General features: G+C 40.6%; 1 protein-coding gene and 1 long non-coding RNA gene across 2 annotated transcripts in view; one reads left to right on the forward strand and one right to left on the reverse strand.

Annotated features, from left to right (window-relative positions):
- The first annotated feature begins 1,111 nt into the window (after positions 1 to 1,111).
- Positions 1,112 to 15,996, forward strand: LOC142385021 (uncharacterized). The gene is made up of 3 exons (XR_012770142.1): positions 1,112 to 1,342; positions 14,312 to 14,540; positions 15,568 to 15,996. It is a non-coding gene; the product is annotated as an uncharacterized LOC142385021 (long non-coding RNA).
- Positions 5,861 to 25,861, reverse strand: part of adamts18 (ADAM metallopeptidase with thrombospondin type 1 motif, 18) — a 66,791-nt gene continuing 46,790 nt past the window's right edge. The window contains exons 16-23 of the mRNA XM_075471226.1: positions 24,113 to 24,233; positions 22,858 to 22,984; positions 16,938 to 17,142; positions 14,302 to 14,496; positions 9,615 to 9,685; positions 9,274 to 9,439; positions 8,006 to 8,213; positions 5,861 to 6,850 (exon numbers count right to left, since the gene is read on the reverse strand). Coding sequence (XP_075327341.1) covers positions 6,735 to 6,850; positions 8,006 to 8,213; positions 9,274 to 9,439; positions 9,615 to 9,685; positions 14,302 to 14,496; positions 16,938 to 17,142; positions 22,858 to 22,984; positions 24,113 to 24,233 — 1,209 coding nt within the window. The 3' untranslated portion in view covers positions 5,861 to 6,734. The remainder of the gene's footprint in view (positions 6,851 to 8,005; positions 8,214 to 9,273; positions 9,440 to 9,614; positions 9,686 to 14,301; positions 14,497 to 16,937; positions 17,143 to 22,857; positions 22,985 to 24,112; positions 24,234 to 25,861) is intronic.

Genomic DNA, 25,861 nt, shown 5'->3' on the forward strand with positions numbered 1-25,861 from the left:
TTCTACGTGGTTATACTTTGTTAGAGTGGTGTTCAAGCTGCTTTTGCTGCAGTATGACAAAACAGATGATGGATTGTTTTCAAAATATCTAAGAGAGCAGGAATTCTTTATCTAGCAGGGTCAGTGGACACTGGGTTTAGCTTCTGAACTGATGAGCTCCAGAATATTCCCAAAAAAGAGGAAGCTTTTGCTTTAAAATTGAATTTGAAGGTTTGCATAGACTGCAGCGGTCGAGGAGTCCCAGAAGTCACCCGCTGCAGACAGAAAACACATGTACGGTGCGGTTATGAAGTCATTTGGGTGCTCCAAAAGCCAAATAACAAACGCACAACAAACTTTGCAGAGTTGACAAAAGCATAAGAGCTGTAATGAGATGAAAGGAGCAAGAGATAGGCAGGATGTGTTGTGAGTTTGAAAAATTTAGGCGGAGGACTCAGTGGAGAGGGAGAGGTGAGGTGAGGTGAGGAGGATGTAAAAACAACAACAACAAAAACAGAAAGATGAAGATGGATAGTAGGAGGAGGATAATGAGAGACAGGGTGGGTTCACCAGAGCTGAGGAGGTTTAGTAAGGCTCGAGCGAGAGATCTGTGGGTCTTTACCAGACTCTTAAATCATCCAGTGTGACAGAGAGACAAAGGCTCGCCTTGACGCAGAGCTGCCAGTCGTCTTCTAAGCTCTTAATCATGGAGATCTGTGAGGGGCAGATCTCTTAATGTTGAGGGAGACGCCTGGCAGCAACAAATGAGACCCACACTACGCCACACACCTCTAAAGCCCTGCAAGGACTGTGATCTACCTGCAATCACCCTGCAGCAAATACCCAGCGCTCCTCTGCACAAGCTCCAACATTGCCTCTGTGTGTGTGTGTATGTGTGTGGCAAAGAGAAAGGGGGTTAAGAAGGTGAAGAAAGGGATAAGGGAGTGTGTGTGTGACTGCTATCTTTCTGTATGTGTGGGCACGTGCCCAGTGAACTCTGCCTGATACACGAGTACTGATGGAGAGGTGGCGCTGAAATATGACAGCTCTCACTTGTGAAGCCTGCCCTCGGAGTAAGCCCTGCAAGAAATAAAGAGATCACTCTCACTTTCTCTCCATTTTCACACACACACACACACACATACTCAGATGGTACTCTGTTAAGATGTGATTAGGCTGGCTGTCAGTTGTGAAGGGTCCTATCAAGGTTCACTGCACGCCAAGAGCACACAAACGACGTTCTTAGCCAGTCTGCCTGACAGAGCGCTGGTGGAGGAATGTCAAGGCTGGAAATAACAACCGACCCTGACTTACAGCCGGACCAGCAACGACCGGGGCTTTGCCAGCTGAAGAAAAAAAAAAGGTAAGATGGACCTCAAGAGCATGTTTTAAACAGGAAAGAAATACCTGCATCGATCAGCCTGGCTAGAGAAGGTATTAAGAGAGACAGGCCTATTTTGGAGTTGACAGAGCAGAGCATCTACTTTGGCTCAGTGTGCACATTGTGTGTCAACCTTCCAAAAAGGGTGAACTGTTGTATTTGCTTAACTTTGGATAGGTTTTCAGATAAGTTCTCATAGACGGAGGTAATTAAAGTAGATATGAAAGCTGATGGGATGAAATTTAAAGCAGCTACCTCGGGGGCTTTCCGAGGCCGTACCATAGCACAGCAGTGGTTTCAAAACAATGACGCCAAATAAAGCCTCATCTCCACAAAGCTTTGTGAACATATGAGCACTAATTGGCATTCCACTATGTGTACAAAATTAACAAAACTCCTTTCTATCTAACTTTATGGTACAGTGAGCTGTGCTTTCTTATTCACTTACTCCCTTCTAAATACATTTTCAAGTGATTACAATTTTACATACATACATATAATGTTAGTGTGGCTGTGTGAATGTAGATAAATCTCTGTAATTTACAACATAAGTGGATTTGAATGGGAGCTAGAAAGATGCTGCTCCAGAATGTGAATGAGAACTGTTGCTTGTAGAAATACAAAATAAAAAACATGATAAAAGAAAATGATAATATTCAGTTCCAGTACCATGTTCCAAAAAGCTACTGGTTTTTACACAAACAGAAATAATTAATACAATTCTAAAAAATGACCCCAAACATTTATATTATGGCCGTTTGTAACCTTTCCTACAGGTAATTTCATTCTAATGTTTATAAATATAGCCAAAAAATGCACAGGATCTTGTGTAAAATTAAAGCTAATAACTGTATTTTAATTATTGAAAAGTGGGTTTGTGTTTCAATTAATGTACCTTCTTTCATGCGCCTGCATCGTCAAAGACTGGGACCTTGTTATCTAGTGATGCATAATTTTAATCAGTGAACAATAGATGATTTTGAGTACAGTGTAATCCAAAATCACTACAGTTTGAGATCCCTCACTCTGAGGAGGATTACTCTTTGTTTGACTGTGCTATTTACCAAAATATGCTTTACTTCTCAGTTTCATATGTGAAAAGATCAAAAGATAAACAACCTGGAAAGTTAAAAACAACCAGTTGGGAGTTGGAAGGTCAGGGGTATGATCCATGGCTTCCCAAGACCACACGTCTAAGTGTCCTTGGGCAAGACACTGAGCTCCACGTTGCCTCCGATTTGTCGGTGTGTTTTTGTGAGGGAGTAAAAGATAGACTGAGAGGCGCTGTGTGAGTGTATGAGTATGTGTGAATGCGGCTTGGAATGTAAAAGCACTTGAAGAGGTCAACAAGACTAGAAAAGAGCCATATAAATGCAATCCACTTACCATTTAAAAAAATTAAATACTTCATTTCTGTCTTTATTTGAATCTTGGTCCTTGTATCTCAGCAGCAGATTGATGTGGCTCTTTATGCTAAGATAACCAATATATTTGATTATCTGGAACAGGATGAAGGATGGTCAAATAGAAATTGTCACATCAGATCAGCAGTGAAATCTTTGTCCCACTGAGAGGTAGACATCACAAGCCGGATTGTGAAAACTATGTATAAACTCTCCTTGACACAGTTATACACTTGTAAATACATTAATTCAAGCAGAAAATGCAGACATTCATTTGGGAAAGCATGTAAAATGCGCCTGCACAAACAAACAACACAAGAATGGTCTTAGTAACATACCTTGAAAATCAACATGATGCTCAGTAAACAGATTCACTTGTGTGTACGTTAGCGGAGCTGCTATATTTATGTGGGTCCCAGCTTGCCGATAAACAGCACGCAGCGGTGTGAGGACTCCAGGCTCCTCATGCAGACGGTTTGGTTAAAGAGAACAGAAAATTGCACATATAGAGTAAAAGTGATATACTGTAGCAATTACACCAAGATATTTTTCACCAAACTCAGGTTCCTGTAAGCTTTATAGAGCATTTTTAGTATCTTTAGAGACATTGTTTTGGATCTATGGCTTGCAGCTGTAATGCTCTAATTTGTTCTAATAGGTTTAAGAGTGTTCCGCTTTCCATTGAAGGTCACCAAACTTTATCAAAGAAGTTTAGTTCTTGTCTTGATTTAAAGACACCAAAGGGTCTTGTCATTTCTATAGTTTTTTGCCTTCTCATCTCCTCTGTTGTCCTGCATGCAACCCAGAAATCGATCTCAGCCAAACATCCTGTCTAGAGTGCACATAAAGGAGAGGAGTGAAGAGAAGGGATGCTCGCTGCAAGAGCTATAAGCGAGGATACACAGGTGTATTCTTAGCTGGAGTGTTTTTGGCATTGAAAGGTACAGTATTAAAGGGGCATAACAGATCAACTTACAATGTAAACTGCATTCAAGGTAGATGTGTAAACTAAACTGTTCATTTGACAGAGATGATAAAATAAAGAGGTAGGTTATTCCAAGTGAGAACAGAGGATGCTGCCATGTGTCATCTTTGAAGTTAAATTACTGCAAGTTCTTTTTCCCTTCCTATGTTTGAACTGCACGTGGCATAGACTTTGCACAAGGATATACAAAGTGTGACAGAAGAAAAGGGCCTCACTGTAGAAATTGTGTAGAAATACAAACAAACTTTGCTAACTCAGTCATGTGGGTTTGGACATGTGGTGAAAAGTGCATTCATCAGAGCTTGATTATAGCAGAGGAAGTGAATGAGAATTGTTAAGTTTATACTTCTAAAACCAAAAAAATGATAAATAGATGAGTTTCTATGCAACATAATCACATAATAGTCTGAGAAAAATCATCAAGCAACCCATGATAACCAATAACAATTAACAATAAGACAAGTATACACTAATTTTGATCTTACTGCTTATACTGTTGACGTTATAACAAGGTCTACACATTTACTGTTTCATTTTTGCGATTAGCATTTTTTTTTTAGCACAAACATGGTTGCAAACATGGCAACACCATATACCTTTAAAGGAAACCTTGCGTTTGAGTTTTTGTGTAGATATTACTTACCACATGTACCACCACATCCTTCAAAACTCATAAAATCCCAATCCACAGGTGTAGTTGGAACATGCTTCATCCAAGGATGATCCAAACCCCGCAACTGCCAGACAACAAAAGACACCCCCAAATGTCCTATGCCCATGGCCCAATGAGTCAGAGCTGTTCTGGCAAAGTAAAAGTCAATAAAATACGGCACGCCACCTGAACAGCTTAAGTCCCTCCTGTTGATTCAGTAACGTGGAAATGGGACGTCATTAGGACGCCAACAATGTGATGAGCCAAACCCCAAGCTGTGCCTTGAGAGCAGTGTAAAGAAACTTAAGAAAGAAATGATACAATCTTTAGTTTTTATCATGCAACTGCAAGTTTTGTGCAGTGGACAAATGCAGCTTTTTCACTGTCAACTTAAATAGTGTCATGCCAGGCGATATGTGTCTTCATTGGCTAAAGGTGATCACTCAGAACAAGTTCGTAACTATTTTGTTTGAAATGACTGCTTCCCTCCAAGGGCACAAAATGACCCAAACCATGCCTGCCAAATGGCCACAACAGCAGAACATAGCCCCCAGAATCAGATCCCGTCACTGTAGGGATTAAAGGCGACATGTTATGGAAAAATCTCTTTTTTCTGTTCTTGGGAGAATACATTTAGGTGTATCAAGTCACCAGCAGGATAAAACTTCAGTGTGGCTTCAAATAATCTTTTCAATTACTGTAACTAATGTGCCAGAAGAGATATTGACTTTCTAGAGAGAAAGACTAGAGCGACTGGATGGGTTTTCATGCTGGAAACTAAGAACGATTTCATTAAAACCAATTTTTTTCTTTTTGTGGAAAGAAAGCGTCTTTAACTTTGCTATTTCACAAGTTCAAGTTTTTTTTCTTTGTCTTCTGTTACTTAATCCAAGCTCTGGGGGATAAAAAAGTAATTCAGCTCATTCTGTTTCTTAATGTTATCATGTCAAATATCAAATGTGGCTTTTATCCTGTATAAATAAATGCTGAGCATTAAAAAAGCATTTTTTTTCTCTTTTCTTTTCTTTGATAAGTACGGTAGGTTATATACAGCTTCTTCCAACAGCATTTTTATGAGTAAATGGTGTGTCGCACTGAGATGTAGTCATCCAAATGGTTGGTAAGCTCAGTGTTTGCTGGGAGACAGGGGGGAGGCTCACTATAACACTACGCACTGAATTATTCCTTGATTTCTTATTACGATGAGAGAGCAGGCCATATGATTTTGTCCATTAGTGAAATGAAACCTCCAGACATTTTTTTACGCTTTGTGAGCTCAATGACATCAAATCAAATGCAAGAATGTCATCTCTTATCTCCTCCTTCCAAACCTCTACATTTTTATCAGGCTTCTGTTTACAACACACCAACATTGTTCTCTCGTCAAAGCAAAACCTCTTGCTAGCTAGACTGCACCCACTCTTGCTCTGCAATCATCCTCTTCTCTCCCTCTTCACCCTCCTGTTGTCTTTCCAAGGCCTGCAGATAGCCTTGCTCATTATTCATCTCATTTTGTCTGCAATCACAAGAGAGAATGCAGGGAATAAAAGAAAGACAGATTGATGGTCAAGTTATTTACCAAAGTGATACAGAAGAGATAAAGATGGCCACTGCAGCGCAGCTGAATACAATGTTTTTTGTACACAAATATGCATGTTTTCATTGCATTAACATGATTGGAATGCCCAAAAACATTAATTGTCCTGCTATGATTGAGGAGTTTGGAGACAGGGCAAGCAGATAAAGTGTGAAGGAAAAGTGATGATGACTGATTACCAACATCTCATATGAACTCTCACGGGGATAGAAGGGTGACAGGCCAAACCTGTGGTGTGTCCAAAAACTGAAATAACATGTTGCTGTACACCTGACAAATGGATAATCATACATTACGACCCATAATAACTTAAAGAAAGGCATATGCATCCAGATGCCTGTAAGTATACAACAAAAAGCGAGCTAAAAACACTAGACTGTTCTTGTTTTCATGATGGCTTTCTAGTTTCAGAAACTTCAAAAGGAAAATACAAAAAATGACAACATATATAATAAATCAACACGTTTTCAAATGTGAAAGTCTTTCCAGTTCATATGTAATCAGTTACCTGGTGACACCACTTTGGCAGAGGAGCGTCAGCAGCCACATTGCTTTCTTTAACACAGTCCATGCGTTCTGTCTTTTACTTCTTTACAAAATGCATTGGTCAAGTACTCCAGGAGGGAAACACACATTATTGGGCAGCTCTGTGTGTGGTGAGCAATCGCCTCTGAACGGCCTGTGTGGCAGTGATTCCTTCAGAAGCCACGTGCCGCAGACTCAGAGGTGTCAGGTCTCTATTGCTTCTTGCTGGAGCAGGACTTGCAGCACTGCTGTCCGTAGAATTTATGGTTACAAACACCATGTTGGGGAACCAAATGGCACCAGCTGAAGTGGTCAACACAGTGTTCATCTGCAGAGAAAACCAAAGACACATTCAGTTCAAGCAAGCTGCAATGTATTACTATCATATCTTCTTAGTGTTCTCAGTGTTCACCGATTGTTCAGCTTAGACAATGACCAAAAGAAGCTACCAAATTAGACAGAAACCTAGACAGCACGCTAATTCAGTGGAGCGAAACTCCAGAGTTTGTCTGAAGTCTGAAGAAATTCAACATATAATTGACATGTAATAAATAGATGAAACAGTAGCACCTTTGTAACCAGAAAACATTTGACAACATGGTTATTTGAAGTTACATGACAAAACTTGTTATCAAAATTTAGCTTAGCTTGCTTCTTTAAAGAATTTATTTCAGAGTTTTAAGATTTTCTTAAAAGGTTTTTCTTGAGGTATATTTTAAATCAGTAGCCTATTGTAAACAGATATTACTGTGAAAATACTTATTGTACGTAAATTAAAAAAAATTCTAGAATATTGCTTTTTGTTTTTAGGATTTGTAGGTTTTTATTCTATTCTGTTCTTTAACAAGCTGCCTTTTTTAAAACGTTGCATTGTAACTTCAGCAAGCTTCAAGGACTGATGGATAATGTTGCTATACAACTTACTGTGAAATAATGAACTGCTGTTTAGTTCTTAAATACAAAGGTTACAGACCCATTTGAATTGATCAAGCTTTTCTGCTGCTTAGCATTGGACAAGCTTTTGTAGTCCACTTCAAAAGGAACTACTGGAAAATCAGAACACACCCAATGCCAAAACTAGCTCTTCAACAAATTCATTACTCACTACCTTAATTTAGCATGTTTGTATGCTGAGTTTACTAAAGCATACTAAAGAGCTATGCCGTCTACGTCTTAGTTTGACAAGATAGCACGCTGACGTTTGGAAAGTGGCACGAAGCACAAAATACGGAAGACTACTTTGGTAATGGTCTATCAATAGTTGCAGAAATATTCCACTGAAAAACTCAGTGTAATGGGGATGCAAGAGGAGAAGCCACTATGATTCATCCTGCAAGGACCAAGATTATTGCATCACGTTTTCTAAGTGAAAAAACGAGGTAGCTGGACAAATGAGTCTTCGCAGAATGCGTTGAATTCACTTCATGAGCAGAAATCTCCCTGAAGCTGGACAAATCTGTCTTTTTCCTTCAAAGGACTTTACCTTTCAGTGTCGGCCCAGCAGCTGTGACCCGGCTGCTGGGGCGTTGTGCTGGAGCCGGGGGAGCCGGGGGAGCCGCGGGGCAAAAGTGTGTGTTGCACGCCCTAGAAGTGACAGGCCTCTGGTGGGGCATGCAGCCAGCTGCGGGGCGACCTTGCCGGAGACACTGGATGGTTCGAGTCTGAACACCTCCTCCGCAGGTCACAGAGCACTAAGACATGGGCAGAAGAAAAGCAGCAGAGAGACAGATACATAAGATTAAGCAGCGTGAGGAGAGACTTGACAGGGAACACAGGAATACAAATAAGAGAAGGAGATGAAACTCAGATGCACTAGAAGTGAAAGTATTTGTCATAAAAGGAACACAGGAGGGAGGGGGAAGGATGGAAAAAAAATCTATGCAGAGACAAAGAACAGATGAAGAATACAAACATCCCAAACAACATGTACTCGCCCTCCAGCAAGCTGTCAGGAGATAGCTTGTCTTGTGGAAACATACAGGCATCACAAGCTTGAGATCAAGCAGAACAACACGCAGTGTTATAAGAGGTTGCCCCTAAGACTTTTTGCATAATAGATGATGCAACGCATAGCCCACAAATATACCCCCAAAAAGACTCTGAAAGAGACTGAGGCTTTCTGATTTCATCTGAGGGCCATTCCCCATAGCCATGATTATACTGCTGCCAAGACCTTATTTACATCTGTGAGTTTGCACTGCCTACACTCTATAGTCTACCACTGAGGTTACAGAAATATTGGTACAATGGAGCCACTTGTGATCTCATGTTTGAGAAGTTTTGGCCAAGATTATTCTAGTCTTATCCGTGCCAGAGAAGAAAGCTCGATGTACTAAAATCAATGACATAGGAGGATTTGAGAGGCGAAAGGAATGTCATGAATTCTTTTTCTATATGTAGGGGACTGGGGAAACTGTGTAAACCGGCATCCTATCACATTTTTAAGTTAGTAGTTGCTTGGCCAGATACACATCACTGAGAATGTCACTGAGTGTTTTTACAAAGGAAAACACTATCAACCGCAGTAACGGCAACCACCTGAGCGACAGCTGCTCTGGCTTCCTATTGAACAAAGTGTCCTGAAATAACTGTTTTGGAAGCACGATTTGAACACGTCGTTATTGTCATCGTAGAATGGGTATCATATGTGGGAGAAAACCCCCTAACTGATGGATTGTTAGCTGGAACGCGCATGTAGCTCTTAAAGTCTGCCATGTAAACAGTTTGGGATGAAAGCAGGGGCAGATGTACCTGCTGCCAGGGAGACGAGTACCAGCCTAAGACCACAGCGCTGGAGGGTGTTCTGCCAGGGAGCACCCGCGGAAGCTCTGGGCACAGACCTCGGTTACACACTTGCTGGACATCCACCAAAGGTTTGGCTATATTCCTGCACCTCCGTATGGGGAACTCCACATACCTGTGTGGGAGAAGACAGGCTGTCTGCTCAAAATGACTATTCCCCAGAGAAGTTCACATTTGAAAAGATAGAAAATCGTGGATGGCACACTATTGATGACACAGTGGGATCTCAAGTGACCTTTGACTGTATTAAAGTGTGAAGGATGACTTGGTGTGTGTGTGTATGAACGTACCCCCCCTGCAAGTCTCTCTCCCCGCAGCGAAGCTCTCTCCTCTGGATGCCTGAGCCACAGGACATGGAGCACTGAAACAGAGTGCAGGCAGGAGGGACCATTTCAGAAAATGAACTCTGAGTGTGTGCCGGCGATGTGGACGGTTACAGCTGCAGACACTGAAAGCTCACTCATCAGTGTCGTAATAGAGCCAAAAAGCAATATTTTCTACACTGTATTTCACAGTCATTAAAGAGCAGACAAACAGAGCGTGTGTCTGCGCTGTTTTTTCTGGCTAGTTTACAGACTTTTTAAAGGACTTTTTTTCATTTCATATCCGAGAGACATCGAATACTCCCATTTCATTTTCTTAATCTACTGCATGTCATATTAATATTAAAGAGGTGTTTGCAGCAGTTTTTAGGCTGATAATTTGCCTTGGACTGAGCGAGCACACTGTGCGGATCAACAGCAAATCTTAGATGGAATATATTGTCCACCAGGATCATTTGTTAGCGCTGACCCTTCAAGCAGAAATTGGCGAAGGCTGTGTTTGAACAACACAATGTTGTCCAAAGGTCTGAGAACACATCAAAATTCAAACATATTGCAATCCAAACCCAAACACAAAGTTTTGACATGTAACATTAAGAAAAAACATTTTAGTTTTCTATTCTTTGCAACAGATACAAAGTAGTTGCTTTGACTATGTCAACTGTTTTTGTACAAAGGACAAAGGTCAGATTGTGTGTGGTTGGATTCACACATTAAAGCAGTGCAGAGTTCAACAGAAGCCTCGAAAGCCAAGTGAAGAAAATCATTTTTAACGATCCATTTTCTTTTTTCTTTGTTGCACCCATGACAACCAAACTGAGTGAAACAAAAAAGTTTTGGAAAGAGATTAAAAAAAAAAAATAGCGCAAAGTGTTTGTATGAGGAGAAGCTCATTAGTCTAGGCTACTACCCTTGACTTATATTTTATTCATTGCTTTTGCAACATTTTAACATTTTTGTTCGCACTTTGTATTTATTATGTTTGCATTTATTGGTTCATGTTTCCACCCAAAGAAAGAGTAAATAAACATAATTATTAAAGCAGGATTACAGGCCAACACCAGGGGGCTCGCTCTCCATAAAAACAATAGAATTTGTGGATCATTTTTCAGGCTCACTAAAATATAGATAACATGTTATAAAATCACCAATAAAGGATAATATACTGCCTCCCTTTGTACAGCTCTCCTGCTGACCCACACCACTGTTACTGTTCACATTCTTACTCAGGTTACTGAGAGAGGGCACTGACAGTGAGTCATGTGGCAACCCTCCAAATATCCCCTTTAATTAGAGGTAGAAGTCAGACTTTAGAAAAAATAATAGGAATTTTTCATCTGTTTACAAGTCAGAAACTCAAGACAAAAAACTGAAAATAATTTATAGCTGACTGAAAGACACGGATCACCACCCTTAATCCCCTCACTTTTTGTTCAGGGTTGCTGTAGTGTTCTGACGACACTGGGTTTAACTGATTCATCGGAGGTTTGTTCAAATGAAAGAAACTCGTTTGTTCGAAATATTCCAGTGCCGCAGGATTAGTAACAAGAGAATCAAACAATAAGAAAGCTTTGGTGTTCTTAGTAAAGAAGGGCTTTCTCTGAGTCGAATCGCAGCTAGACGGATGTTTACCAAGGAAGCAGTGCATTAAACTCTTAAACACTTTGTGAAAATTGGATTGGTTGCACCCAAAACACAACCAGGCGGGAAAAAAAGTACGACGGTTAATTAGTCAAGGTTAGAGAGACAGAAACACAACTTTACCATGGATACTGAGTTTGCTAAATGACAAGATACAACTCCCATAAGCACAAGTTGTTAAAATAAAGCTGCCTATTTGTGTTCTTAGGGAATGTACACTATAAAACTCTTCTTATGAGAGGAATAAGATGCTAAAATAAAGTATCATTTACTGATTTATCCAAGCTAGAAATGTGACAGTAACACGGGGGTGGCTGTGAGAAGGTGATCAGAGCAGAGAATGATAGAGTAACATGTTGGTGAGAATAACTGCGTTGTTTTCTTTCTCCAAAGTTGGACAACAACAGTGAATGACCTCCACTCTGACCCTGAGATTACTACTTTGTTCCTTTGAGACATCTATCACCGGCTGAGTGGTGGTTAGCACCGTGGCCTCGCGGCTCCTAGTTTGGCTGGGGCCTTTCTGTGTGGAGTTTGCATGTTCTCCCCCTGTATCTATTCAGGTACTCTGGGTTCCTCCCACCACCCAAAAACATCCATGTTAGGTTAATTGATGTCTCTAAACTGACCCTGGGAGCGAGTGTGAGTGTGCATGGTTGTTTGTCTCTATGTGGCTCCCTGTGATGGACTGGCGACCTGTACTGGGTATACTTTGCCAAATGACAGCTGGGATAGTCTCCCACATCCTGAGTTGTATTATATATATATATATATAGAGAATGGATATATAATGAATATATATGAATGGATATCCTTCTGCTTAGCATTTCAGGCTTGACAAAACATACCTGTACCTCATTTGAAAAAAGAAATTGTGTCGACAAAGCACTGTTTACAAAGCAGCTGGTTATGTGTTGGATTATGTAGCAGTAAACTCCATTGCCTTTATTCTTCCATTCTGGGAAAATGTATGGATTTATGTGCAGACATGTAAAAAGTCTATTTCGCAAGGTTAACACCAACACTATCATGCAGGCGTATTCTAGTTCTCATTCAGCCAAGGGGAAGTTTTGTCACATACTCAGAACAGAACGTGGGACAGTCTTCATCCTGGCCAGAGCTTTGGAGGATATTCGTTTCAGTCCAAGAACTGGGTTTACATGTGGATGACTGGTAGAAATTGGTGCATTTGTCAAAATACCTTCGTTCATGTGTAGAATAGAATAGTTTTTCATTGTCTTTGTCACAGGTAAACCGAAATTAAAAAACATTTGTAAATACTCTGTCAGTCACTTTGTTCCAACAATCAGAAGCCAGTGTCTCTTTTAAGAAGCTGCCTCGCGCTCTGAAAACTAAAGCAATTAAAGCCAACAAACCAGTTGAAGATGATAAGCTGATAGAAAAATGCGTTCAGATATTCAAACAGAGTCTCATTGGATTCACACTGCTGCAGGACAATGAACGAAAACACTCTTTGAAGAACTACCTTGAAAGACTAAAAAAAAAGAGTGATGAATGCTGTCGTCAATACACTGTTGAGTATTTTCTGGTGCACTTAGAGAAAAAAGCATTCCTGACATTAAAGCCGTTGAAGTTTGGAACGTTGTTAAATCCTACTGAATCACAGGCAACCTGTTCTGAGAAGATTGAAGATTTGCTCTCAAATTTGCTTTCAATGCAGAGGTGAAGGGACTCAACTCTGAGCTCCTTCCTCCCAGCAATTCTTTCGGATTATATTGAAGAACTCATTCTTTTGGTCACTGTCCACAGCTCATGACCATAGGTGAGGGTTGGAACGTAGATCCATGGGTAAAATCGACAGCTTCGCCTTCCAACTCAGCTCTCTGTTTACCACGACAGACCGATACGTCGTCCACATCTCTGCAGATGCTGCCTCAGTCCACATGTCAATCTCCCGCTCTTTTCTACCCCCCAGTGTTAATATATTAGTGCTGTGCAGTGATGGCAGCTTTTGAGGCTATAATTAACAATTAGAACCGTTAGTGATTACTCATTCATAATCATTATGTTCATTTCTCACAATTAGACAATTACTCATCAAGGCAACAACATGTCTAATTATTACAGCAGCATAGTGCTGGCGCAACGACATGAAATGTAATCAGTTGGAAACTATTTTACAACAGTTTAAAAAAAGCAAAGGTGTAAAATCTTTTGTGCTTGATAGAACTGATTAAAGAAGTGCTAAATGATCAAACTGCAGTCAACTCATAACACAAATTCTTTGCTGCTTCAATGGTAAATGTTCCACACATATAAAACACTTCTTTAACCTTTTCATTCAGGATTAAAAAACATCCCTTATCATACATTTGCACTCTATATACAATGAGCAGAGCTTTTCCTTTACGATCACATACAAGTGAACATATCGGGGGCAACGTGGGGCTTGGCATCTTGCCCAAGGACACATTGACATAGTGGGGATCAAACCACCAAACATCTGCTCAAAAGACGTCCACTTTATCAGCTGAGCCAGTCTGTGCAACGCTTTCCCATCTAATTCCAAGTACATGGAGTTGCTTCTCCACCTGCCTCCGGTACTTCCAGCTCAGATTGTTTTTTTTGTCAGCATCATTTTCAACCCGCGCATTGAGGTGAACGCTGAGCAGTAATGATAGTTGAGGATGAAGCCAGTTGCTTTGCTTGTTAGTCTCTTGAGGATTCTGACTGTGGAACAGATTTCTATGCTCTGTTATGGATTTCTACCTAAATGACTGTTTCTTTAAAAAAAAAATGAAAACGCTAAAGAAGAGGCCTTTGTATTCTAAATTCAAAGGGGCTGACATCAAAGCTGGGAAAATTTTCTTTTGAAGTTATTTCTTCTGCATTTTGAGAGAGACATACACACCAATAAGCAACAACATAGATGAACAAATAAAAGTGCTTTTGCCAAAAAAAAAAAAAAAAGTAATTCTGTTTTGGGGTTTTTTTTTGTTAAAAAAAAAGTAAAACTTTCTTTTTCTGTGAAAGGTTTTCCTTTGCGTCTTACCTCTCCCCAGGGGGTTGGAATCCACTGCAGCTTCTCATTCTTGGGGCAGCGCCGCAGGACGCAGGTCTCTTGGGCTTTGGGTCTGTGATGCTGTCTGCACATGCTGTCAGGAACCACCACGGCATTGGCCCCTGGATCGGTGCTCCGACAGAACACATTACGCTTCCTCAGTCCTCGGCCGCAGGACTTGGAGCACTGGGAGTGGACAAGAGGGCGGAGTTATAATACAGTCAACACAGGTGATTCTCAGGATATTTTATTTGATCTATTTATCACTTCCTGCTTCGTTCCCAACAGTTGTTAACGATACACAAATAAATTCAACAAGAAGCTGAAGCTTAAGGTCGTTACACCATTTTTATGTGACAATGATTGGAATTCGCTTTTCCTACTTTTCCTGCTAACTTCACCAAAAAACGCAGACAAACTCCAGCTGTAAAAACAATATTAAGACTATGCATTATACGTGAGCGTCAAAAGAAATATTTAAAAAACAAAAACATAAATAATCCACAAAAGTAGTGAAAATTAATCTGTTAACAACCTGATTTCTGTGCAGCATAATGTTAATTCCTCATTACTGTTTACTCCTCGAACAGATATACATGATTTTTTAATATCTGTCCTCACCCTTGCTTTTTTGAACATGAATTTTTCCTCTGAGTTCACACTTTTTTTTTCTCTAATTTCAAACAACATCTGAATGCAGTTAGAAAGGAGGTCATTCAATTAATATCAGTGACTCAGTAAGAAATTGATTAATGACAGATTAAATCATAAATGCTTGCTCATACTCTGTAACTTCAGAGTCTCGTTTGATTGCTTTAACCTCAGATTCCGTCACATTTACACTCCAGCCCATATTACCAGAGATTAAATCCTTGGCACAGACACTGTGAATGCTTTTTGTTATTCACCACATGGTGCACAAGCAAACAGAAGGTCACTGCTTTGATGGCAACACATTATAGACTTTCATTAAATTCAATAAACCAATAGCTGTGACATGAATGTGACCCCATCAACGTCTGGCCCGACAGGAGACAGTGCCGCTGTAAACTCCATGTGAACTGCTCAGAGACAGACAACAGAGTCAAACTGCTCCTCTGGGACGGACAACCACAGCCGGCGTGGACGTTTATCTGACAACGTCCCATTCATTTATCGGACAAAGGACACAGACACACATGCCTCTGCATCTAGATTCCTTAACTGCATTTATCCCAGTTGTCCTCTTGTCACTAAAATTGTGATTGATCTTTTCAGGGAGACTGGCCTCGTCCCTGCATGACCGCAGACTGAACTTGAACTAGTGATACAAATGGGCGCAAGCACACAACCCAAGGGGCGATGACTGAATGACAGCCGGATGTCCAGATTGTAAGGATAACGACAGCGTATAATTCCACAATGATTGACAAACTATCAGTGTAATGTGTGATGCACATCAGTTTAAAAAGATCCAGTCTAGCATTCCGAAAATGTGTCAATAACCAGAGATTAAAAAGCTAAATCAGATGACGGGTTTGAAAAGATTAAAAAAAAAGTCACTTCTCCGCAACAATGAATCAGAATCAGACCACTTTTGTCTGACTGCTGTTACTCACAATACAGCCACATAAAGAGTGCATGTGAAACAATATCTTTGAGACTATGATGAAAAAAATAACTGTATGAAGGTGTATGATATAAAGGTTTATGGATAAAAAAGGTTTTTGTATTGTGACTTTTAAATTCTATCATTTGCTTATAGTGTCTTTCCAACAGAGGGCAGCAGAGCATTTGTTTTAGCTTGACTGGGACTGGGACTCTGACAGGCTGCATTGTGATATGCCTGTGTATGCCCTCTCTTAGGCTTCATGTCATCCTGATTTGTAAACATATCAGCCAACAAACTAAAAACTGGCAAAGAAACAACAGATAATGGTACTCTATGTTTCAACATGCTTTTCTTTTAAAATCACTTTTACCAGTACAAAAAACAGTAGTTGAAATGTTCTGGGGTTGTGTTATGTGGCCCATGGTATGGCATCCATAAGTCACTGTTAATGTTATTGATCGTGCTAATTCAAATATGATCAAGGCTAAAACGAGATCAGCTGGACTATGTCAAGTCAAGAATCAAACTCCGGACTTCTGATGTATAAAAGCTTCATAAGCCATGCTGATCCGAAAGCATTAAAGCACAACCTCAATTAAAAAAAAAAAAAAAATGTGATGCTGGTTGAAATGTTTATAAAAAACAGAAGGAGATTATTTTCAGATCTCATGAACCAATACGTAATTCACAACAGAGCAAGTGAAAACAAAGGAGAAAAAATGAGCTCATCTTGAATTTGATGGCAGAAACATGTCTCATAAAAATAACATGGCCCTATCCCAACTTTGTTGCTGCCATCAAATTCAAGTTGAGCTAATATCTTTTATGAAATAATAAAAAAGTCTCACAAAACACAAGTTTTTTTTATGTGCTCTACTGTAAATAAAATATTAGTTCAAGAGATTAAGAAATCATTGCTTGTGTAAATGAGAATCTTACAAGCCGGGACACGGAGGATGTCATCAAGTCAAAATTCATGTCTGTGCACTGACTCATATCGCCAACTCCGAAAGCAGATCAACAGCCACAAACCCACCTGTGACCAGGATCCAGCGCTCCACTCTGGTGGACAGGCCTGTGTGTGGCATGGCTGGACTTGAGCAGGCGAGATGACGGGGCAGAGGGAGTGCTGCGCCACCTCTTCCCTCTGGTAGGTCACCTTTCTCAGGCAGCGCAGCATCCTGGTCTGTTGGCCTCCTCCACACGAGCGACTGCAGGGCCCCCAATCTCCTGTCGCCCAACTGTGAAGAGAGAGAGAGGGAATGTGGAGGGTTTGTGGCCATTGGCAAAAAAACAGTATGGACGATGCCAGGAGTGAGCGGATGAAGTGGCCATTTGTACGTGCAGCCTAAACTCAGCCTTTTATCAGGAAACCAACCGCATGACTGAGGTCCTTATCGGGGGCTACTTGTCACTGAGCTATTAAAAAATTCAAACAATGATGCAGCCTGGTTGTGTGTAAAAGTTCTGATTCTTAGAGCAGGAGACTTGCTGCTTTCACCAGTTTCACACATTGATCTGTCACTTTAGAGACCTGTGGTGCAGCGCAGAAAAGTAAATACACAACCCTCACATTTATATTTTCATGGCCCGCCCATTCCATCCATCTCTACTATTCCTATGAAAACTAAACATGGAAACCATATTGTATACAACCCTATGTAACAGCTTTCCCAGATTTCCTCAGCTAACCACACTATACAACGCTCAATAAGGCTAAAGACAGATGTTGACTGCCTCGTGTTTTTCTTCCCCTTTGCCTTTTTCTTGTCTTCACCTTACATTTCTCACCTGTCTTCTCTGCCCTCAACACTTGATTTCTAATCTCTTCACACTTGTCCGGTGTTCTTTGCCTTGTCTTTGAATTTCGAGCTGCCCCTGTCAAAAAGCCAAATGCTGTGTCTAAAATAGCCTCTGTTTGGCATCAGGGCTGAAGGGGGAGATTTCAACAAATGAGTGGTCTGACAACCACATGCTTAGAGGAGGGAGAGAGAGGAGATGGGCAGATGGCTCCGTCCAGTTTTGAGACGGCGTGCTACCACAGAGACCGTTCCTCTACGCCGCCGACCTGCTTCAGGGGAAGAAAAAAATGCTTTCATTCCCTTTAAAACGCTGCAGACAAATGAAACAGCAGGACGGAACTGTAATTTGGAAATGGGAAAGTTGTGGACCATTGGGAGCCGAAAGCATTGGTTTGGGACTTTTGGCTTGTGAACTGTTTGTTTTTTTCCCCTCTGTTTTCCCTGACTTATAAATAACAATATATCATTGGGAAAAAGTGGCTGATGCGCCACTCCGCTTTGTAATTTGTAAATCTAAAGTGGCATATTTGGAGGTAGGAAGAATGCAAGGATAGTTCTGAGAGGCCAAATCCATGCCTTTGCCTGTAGAAAACTTTTAGGCTACAGACAAGATGACATTATATTCTTTACCTAATAATAATGAGTGTGATTAGAGGCCTCCAGCTTTGAGATTTATATCTGCTCTTGCCATCACTTGAACTGAAATCACTGAAAGAGTTGACCTATTTTACAGAAGAAATTTCAACGTTATTGTACAAAAAGCACAATTGCAAATAGTAAAGTGAGTGAGGAATGCTTCTGTCTTAAAAAACAGAGAGATTTGACTGAAGCTTTTGCAGCTGCTTCACTGTCACTAAGGACAAGACAAGAACAGGTACACTGATACAAAGTCAAAGCCCACATTCTGATAGTGTGGCAGCATGTGAAGGCTGTCACAAGAGAACCGCCTTAGTTCGTTAAAAGATTCCTCTTATCGCAACATCCCAAACTGTCAGCTCTTAAAAGTACAGAAAGTTTTTTTCGAATTGCAGATATCATGATACTCGACAAAGTTCTCTTTTAAGCAATAAGTGCAACTGAGGGCAATAGTGTAGCTCAAGCTTTCTTCTTGCAAAAGATTATTTTCATCAATTCAGGGTGCGCATAGCAAAGGACAATGCCAGCACTGATTTCACTCCAGATTCACGGGCACCGTCCCGTCTTCAGTGATCTCATTACAGTAGAGCTAACTGATAGGATAGCAGAGAGGTGTTAGACACACAAAGAGCGTTGTGCTGCAGACAAATGGTGGAGTTATGGCAAACTGCGGGGAATGGTAAAGCTGGGTGGATCTATGCTTTGTAGTGAAAAACAGTTCCTGCAAATGTACACATGGTGCCGGGGATGCTAGTCTGGTGATATTAATATTATCCAGGAAAACAATGAGCTGGAGAAAGATATTAATGGTAAAAAAAAAAGTGTATCTTCCCCCAATAAAAAAAATATATATATGAACTGAGCAATAGTTCAGAAACAGGGGTCTAAAACGAACCATGGATGTAAATCTCTCACTGCATGCCTTCTTTGACTTGTCTAATAGGATCAGAAGGTTTGTTTTCTTCTCCAGTTTCCCATTTAGCAAATGTCCTGCATCTCATGGACATAAGATTATTTCCTGGGATACTTCCTGAGTTTCAAACTGTAAAATTGATTTTCTAAAAGAGCTCTTTGTCTTTTTGAGCAATTGCCTGAAAGATTTGGTTTGATTGAAATTCCTTGTGTCATTTGATTATTCATGACATCAATGTAGAGTTTTACCTGCAACTATCATTCATTGTAGGATAAAAAAAATGGGTCAGTTGCTGATTGTGTTTTAGTTATTTATTCATTTTTCTCATTTTTCTGAAAACAATTCTACAAAATTCCTCTTTTTCCTTTTGGCAGAGATAGCATATGTCACTGTGATTTGTTTCCATATGCCCGGAATGCACACAGAAATATGCAATCTGCCAAGAGAAAAAGCAAAAATGGTGTAAAAGAGTAAATGGAACTCCGGAAGAGGAGAAGATTTGGGATGGATTCTTGGGATACAATAAACAGAGTAAAATATATATAATATATATATGACCGTATCTATTTTACTGCAAGCTGGCCTGGATGATTGAGCTGACTTTTTAAAATTCTTCCTGCATCCCTGCTTTATGTTAAAAAATTCTCCAACACCACAGTCTAGTTTCCCGACAATGAGGGGAGAGAAGGTTAAAAGCGAGCCTAGAGCTAAAGAGGTTGGCAGAAACTGAAAGGGCGCAGGCGTGTGCATGGGGGTTTAAACGAGTTCTCCACGGCTCGACTGGCCGGGCCCCCGTGGGAATCCCGCCGTCTCTGCACAATAAAACACGGATAGGGCTGTCAGCACCCGCGATACACATTACAGAGATAAACAGGCATTTTCACATTCTCCTCCTGTCACACACATGCACACGCAGCGTAAATCCCACCTCTTGTCAATTTCTCTTTTCTGCTGGGCTCCTGAATGCGTGCCCGTAGAGCCTGAAGATCTTAATGCAGTCATTAAAGCTTTCATGCTGCTCAATCAACTCAACTTTTCCTGAGTTGTACCCATAAGCTTGGCTGAACTCACAGCCAGCTCTGAAATGGTGTCCACTACCACACATAATAAGATCCATGGATGTCAAACTGCTTTATTCTCCTGAATGGACAATCGCCCTGATATCTGGACTATACCATTTTCTTAACCCAAACAAAGAAGGGACCTCAGGACACACAAGGCTGTTCAATAGCTTTCGCCAAGATAAGAGAAATGGTATGCTTAAGATTAGGGTCCGGAAATGTCCTCTCAGATGGTGGGAAACTTAGTGGAAAACAGTGGCTGTATGTTGGAAGTGTAACCGATAGCTGTCTGGCTTGTTCAGCCTCTGACACCGGAGAAAGTTCCATCCAGACTTGTTGCAGCATGGCCGATGATGAACAAAATCACATCATTTACATCAAACACAGGCAGCTTACATTTCTATTTTTACCATGTGGTGTGAACCCAAAATGCATTGTCTCAGCATCCTACATTTAGAAAATATTTTTGTGAATGCAACCGAACAATAAGTGAGCACAATGTATTTGTGTTTGTATGTGTAGTGTCTCTGAACCCAAGACACGGATCTCTGACTGTTCTTTGGGGCAGTGCTGTAAATCAAGCCAGCTCCAGTTCACTCTGTGGAAGCGAGGCCATTAATTCAGTGCTGTTTCAACTTGTTACTTCACTGCACTTTCACCTGGTTTCCTCCTTTGCCTGCTGTACAGGTCCCTGAATGTACACTCTCCCTTAAAAATGCATGCCATTAAGCACACTGTCTGGACTAATTTTTCTTCAGAGAAATGAAGGAATCTTGGTGCTGAAAATAAGTGAGATGAAAGTATAAATGACACTCACTGTAAGCCGGCGTTAATGTATTCTTCCATCTGTTTAACTTGGTCTGTTTACCATCATTTTCCAATATCTTTCAAAGTCTGTAAAGATTCTATTCCAGATTTAGAAACATAATTTCCCGCGCACTTCATGGTTCAGCCTTACTGTATGTGCAGTGTTTAAACATACCGCAGGACTGTAAACACCCTGGCAGTGGTCACTACCCAAATTCCAAAACAAAGCCCTCGGAAAAAAAAATCTCTGATGAGCCACTAACTAACCAGAAATGTCTAACCTTTTTTCAAAAAGCACGAGCTACATGCTGATGGCATGCTAATATGCTAACAATATTGACGCTAATATGCTTTTGTTCTGTTTCTTAAAATATTTGCCATCATTTACAGTCGATCTATATTTTATCTGTATCTGTAATTTCAACCTACTGGATGACATTTAACATGACAATTTAACTCTTCTTTAGAGGCTATGCTGCCTGTTGACTCACTGCCGGCTCCTTCTAATTCTAATTGCAAAAATAATTCCTAAAGACAGGAAGCTAGCCAACTGACAACTAACAATAGGATGAGCATATGCCAACTTAAATCCTACTGCTAATACTAAGCGGGTCAGTCTTCATAATAGTCACCTTTACACATGTACAGTTTACATTCTATAATTATTACATATACGATTTTAGCACAAACATAGCAACGAACATAACGCTGTGAGAAAAGTTATTGCTACAACATAAGCTGCAAATTCCGCATCAGATTTCAGTCTTTAACTATCCAAAAACAACAACTCGTTTTGGCTCGTCTTTTGTGATTTTGTGTCTTTGATGCTGAACGCAGTTTCTTTGCGGGAGGATGTGTTGGCGAAGGCACTGTTCGCTTCCCAGGAGCTTCCACCACTGTTGTAAATTACTGTGCTTTTCATGAATTTCTACTCAACTCTGTGCTCTGTTTGTTTGTTTCTCCATGTTCCATCATATGTCTGTTATACAAATGTTTCTCCTTCTGTTCCTTTCAGGGCAGACCAGACTCATGTCCCACTTAGTGGTACCAAATGTTATTACAGTAAATAGGGGTCTCGTCCCAATGTATCTCAGTTGTATATTTCAGCTGCATAGCACATACATTTCTTACTTTCTTTTGGGTTTTTTTAAATTCTGTTGAGAGCTGTTGTTTCGTTTTTGACATTTTAAACAGTTTTATACAAAGAGCACTTTTAAGAAAGAAAAACAATAAGTTATTGAGATACATGTAATGGTTAATGGTTGATTCATAACTAGAACAAATCGTGGGGAAAGTAAAGATTCACACCTCTAAACACGACTCATCTATTAGAATTCACCAGACAGCTCAGACTGAAGACTTAGTAGTAGAGCAAAGATAAAAAGAAAAAAAAAGACATTAGATATCAGCAGTGGCTGAGGACTGATTGAAAAGAACAGGGGATGCAAAGTGCTTTCGTGTGTTTTTCAAAAAGGGAAAACAGGAAAAAAAGAAAAATTAGAGAGTAAGTAGAGTGGGGAGATGAACACAGGCTGAGCGGAGTGGTGGCTGACCACAGCAAACAGGCAACCTCCAGACTGCTCAACCACAGTGTATGTGTGCCTGTGTGGGCGCACCTATAATAAAACAGATCCACGGGTTCCTGAAAATTTGGCAACATTAGAAGCCATGCCACATATCCCACAAACGAGCACGCGCAAAAAAAATGCTCTGACCAACACACACAGCAGCACTTACTATGCAGGGCAGGGCTGTGTGTTGCAGAGATGGGAGCCCAGCGTCGGCCTGGTGTGGGGGTTACACATGCTGGAGTTCACCTGACTTTTCTGGTCCTGCAGACAGATAGCTTTGGTCGAGATGCGACCTGATGGAGAGATGGGAGGAAAAAAGGACCACATTGATCTAGATTAGATGAATAATTTGACATCTTTAGAGTTCATGCCTAAAAGACAGAAATGTGAAAAGCTCAGTCTTGTGACTGTAAAAAAATAAATTTCCTGCCAAAACTGAGCATCCTCACCAGTTAATGATCCAGGTGGAAACATGAAAAGAAAACTGTTTCTGAATTGCAAGAACACTGAAACGTGATGATGCGCTTCATATTGTTATTGCTAAAGAAAAAGGTGCCACCACAGTCCTGTTCACACATTTTTAACACGAGTAGACGACCTGTTCTGACTCCCAACTCACCACAAACTGATGCAAGGTCAGGAGCTTGCAGCATCAGTTTAGAATGCAGTTCACCCCCAAAGTGTCACTTTTGGTGTGCAAGATTTCCCGATAAATGTAAGTCATTAGAAGTGTCACCATGACAACATAGAAAATGTAATATTTGCACTTTTAAATAATCAAAATAAAATACACAATATATATCAATTGTGTATAAATAAAATAGAATGAAAAAAGTCAAAACTTAGATAGGCTTAGATAGATAATGAAGACAGAAAAAAAAGAAAGTGGACCAGCAACCTCACAGCTAAACAGATGTTTGAATGAGGAGTCGGGTCTCTTTCCCCCTCCTCCCCTCTGACCGCCTCATGTGGTTTGCCGAGGGAAAACTGGGAAGAGAGTAGGGCTGTGGAGCATCCTATAGCAGTGATGGTCAAGGGTTACCATGTGGGCAGAAAATTGACGTTAAGAGCTCTTGACCAAGCATCAGTGTGTGAGGAGTCAGGAATGAGAGAATGAGTTGGGAAAGAAAGCCAAACTAAGTTGGGAAAATTGCAGCTCAGGGCAGAGCTTCAGCAAAAGTCATTTCCTCTACATATCACACAAATATGTACACAAAGAATGCTATCTTAAAATAGGAGCTAAAGTTCAACAGAGTACTCCAGCGATGGTCTCTTTATTGGAAGATTTCAGTACAAAGTTGCTAATCTGATGTTATCCATTTGTCTTTGGGAAATTCTCTAAGTAAAAAAACACTGAGAACGTTGGCAGGTGAGCCAAAATGTTTGGCCATGTGCACAGACCAGCTTTGAAACAGTCTCACCTCCAGCACACGGAGCAGAGCAGTCCGAGCGCACCACACCCCAGCTGTACTCAGGTTTCCTCTCAGTGCGAGGCAGGGTGTACTCCCACAACACACCCGGGTTCTTTCCCTGAAGAAGGATCTGCGAGCCAAGAAAACGGAATGTCAGAAAGGTGTCAGCTGTGTGAGTAGAATTTGTCTTGCAACCTTTGTTCAACTTGGGAAAACACACTGATCACTGCTACCAGAACCTCTTTTCTGCTGCTAAGAGGGAGACAAACCAGCAACCATCAATTGCTACCAAAGATCTCCAAGTAAATATTAGAATGCAGGCAAGAAACTTAATGTAAAACCAATGAGGATGTACAAGACAAGTTTACTCATACTGCTGGATCCAACTAAAAATAAAATTCTAGAAACCATCTCTATTCCAAAGCACCTGAGTAAGCATTTATGGCTCAATGCAGAGTGACCATAATGTGGCCATTTCTTTTTTAGAAGTTATCTCTCTTTTCTACCACATCCTTCACATTGACCTGTTACCATCTCCATGGGATTTATTTGGACATTCAAGTCAAGCACAGAGGAACGGATGAATGAAAGTAGACATACCCATTATAGGAGAAGAATTAGGCTGTCATTAAAAGAACCCCATGAGAATAAACTGCTATGGTGAAGAGTTTTATTTGAGGTGTATTTACATAGTCAGCTCTTAGTTTGTCATTTGAAACCATTTCCGAACATTGCCCTGGATTTGGGGCAGTTAAGTTGTGTTTCTTCTGCAGCACACCTGTTTTATTCACTTTGGGTCGTGAATGATCCTCAATCCATTTGGCAGTTTCTATAAAGTCCAGCTGTCATGATCAATTCTTGTGCTTGACGAACATCAGTCCATCAGTATGTGCATAAGAAGCTTTCACAGGCATGTTTTCTTTGGTGTATATTCTACAGAACAAAGGAATCTACCATTAGTCGTCCAACTTGGACGAACAAGAACCTCATGGGCTCAATCCACTTTAACACTTCTGGAGCGCTTCCACTGACTCAACCAATCACCTTCTAATGCTTGAAAACTGTTGAATTGGTATAGCTGGCCCGGCGTTAGAAGGGGTAAGAGGACAGACGTTCATCTCAAGTGAAGCAAGAAGCTGTTGTCTAATGTCTGCGGCATATGCAGGCAAAAGCATATCCAGACTTTTGAATAGCTGGAGGGACATATCAGTGTACGGAAACATTTAGAAATAAATGGATACACTGACAGAGGCAGGCAAACTCAGTAATCCAAAAGGGCTGCTGTTCATACAGAGAAACACGAGGCAAAGACACGAAAGGAAAAATGTTTGCTTTCTTATGAGAGGTTAGTTATTGGTGTTTGTTCTGATCATTTGTCCCATTCACCAACACTTGCAGCCACAGCAATAGCTGGGACACACTGCACATGTGAGCAATAAACCAATTTTGGACACAGATACTATTTGCACATTTTTAGCTCCATTGTGACCATAACTGCCGATGTAACTCCTGTGGTTGCAAAGAAAAAAGTCAAATTCAAAAAAAGCCTGTGAGAAAATGAACAAATTTCTCACTTGATTTCCTCCCTCAGTAGATGTTTTCCTTAAGATTTCCGGTAGTAATCTCTAGTTTCATGTGTTTTTTCTAATACAGCACGGTGCTCATTTTGTGAAGTCGCTACCCTGGCAGTGAAGGTTTCAGTTTGAAAAGAGCAAAATGGTCACCACCAAACTCAAGGCACTAACCACAAACCAATGG

Source organism: Odontesthes bonariensis, chromosome 1 (assembly GCF_027942865.1).
Source record: "Odontesthes bonariensis isolate fOdoBon6 chromosome 1, fOdoBon6.hap1, whole genome shotgun sequence".
Taxonomy (NCBI): domain Eukaryota; kingdom Metazoa; phylum Chordata; class Actinopteri; order Atheriniformes; family Atherinopsidae; genus Odontesthes; species Odontesthes bonariensis.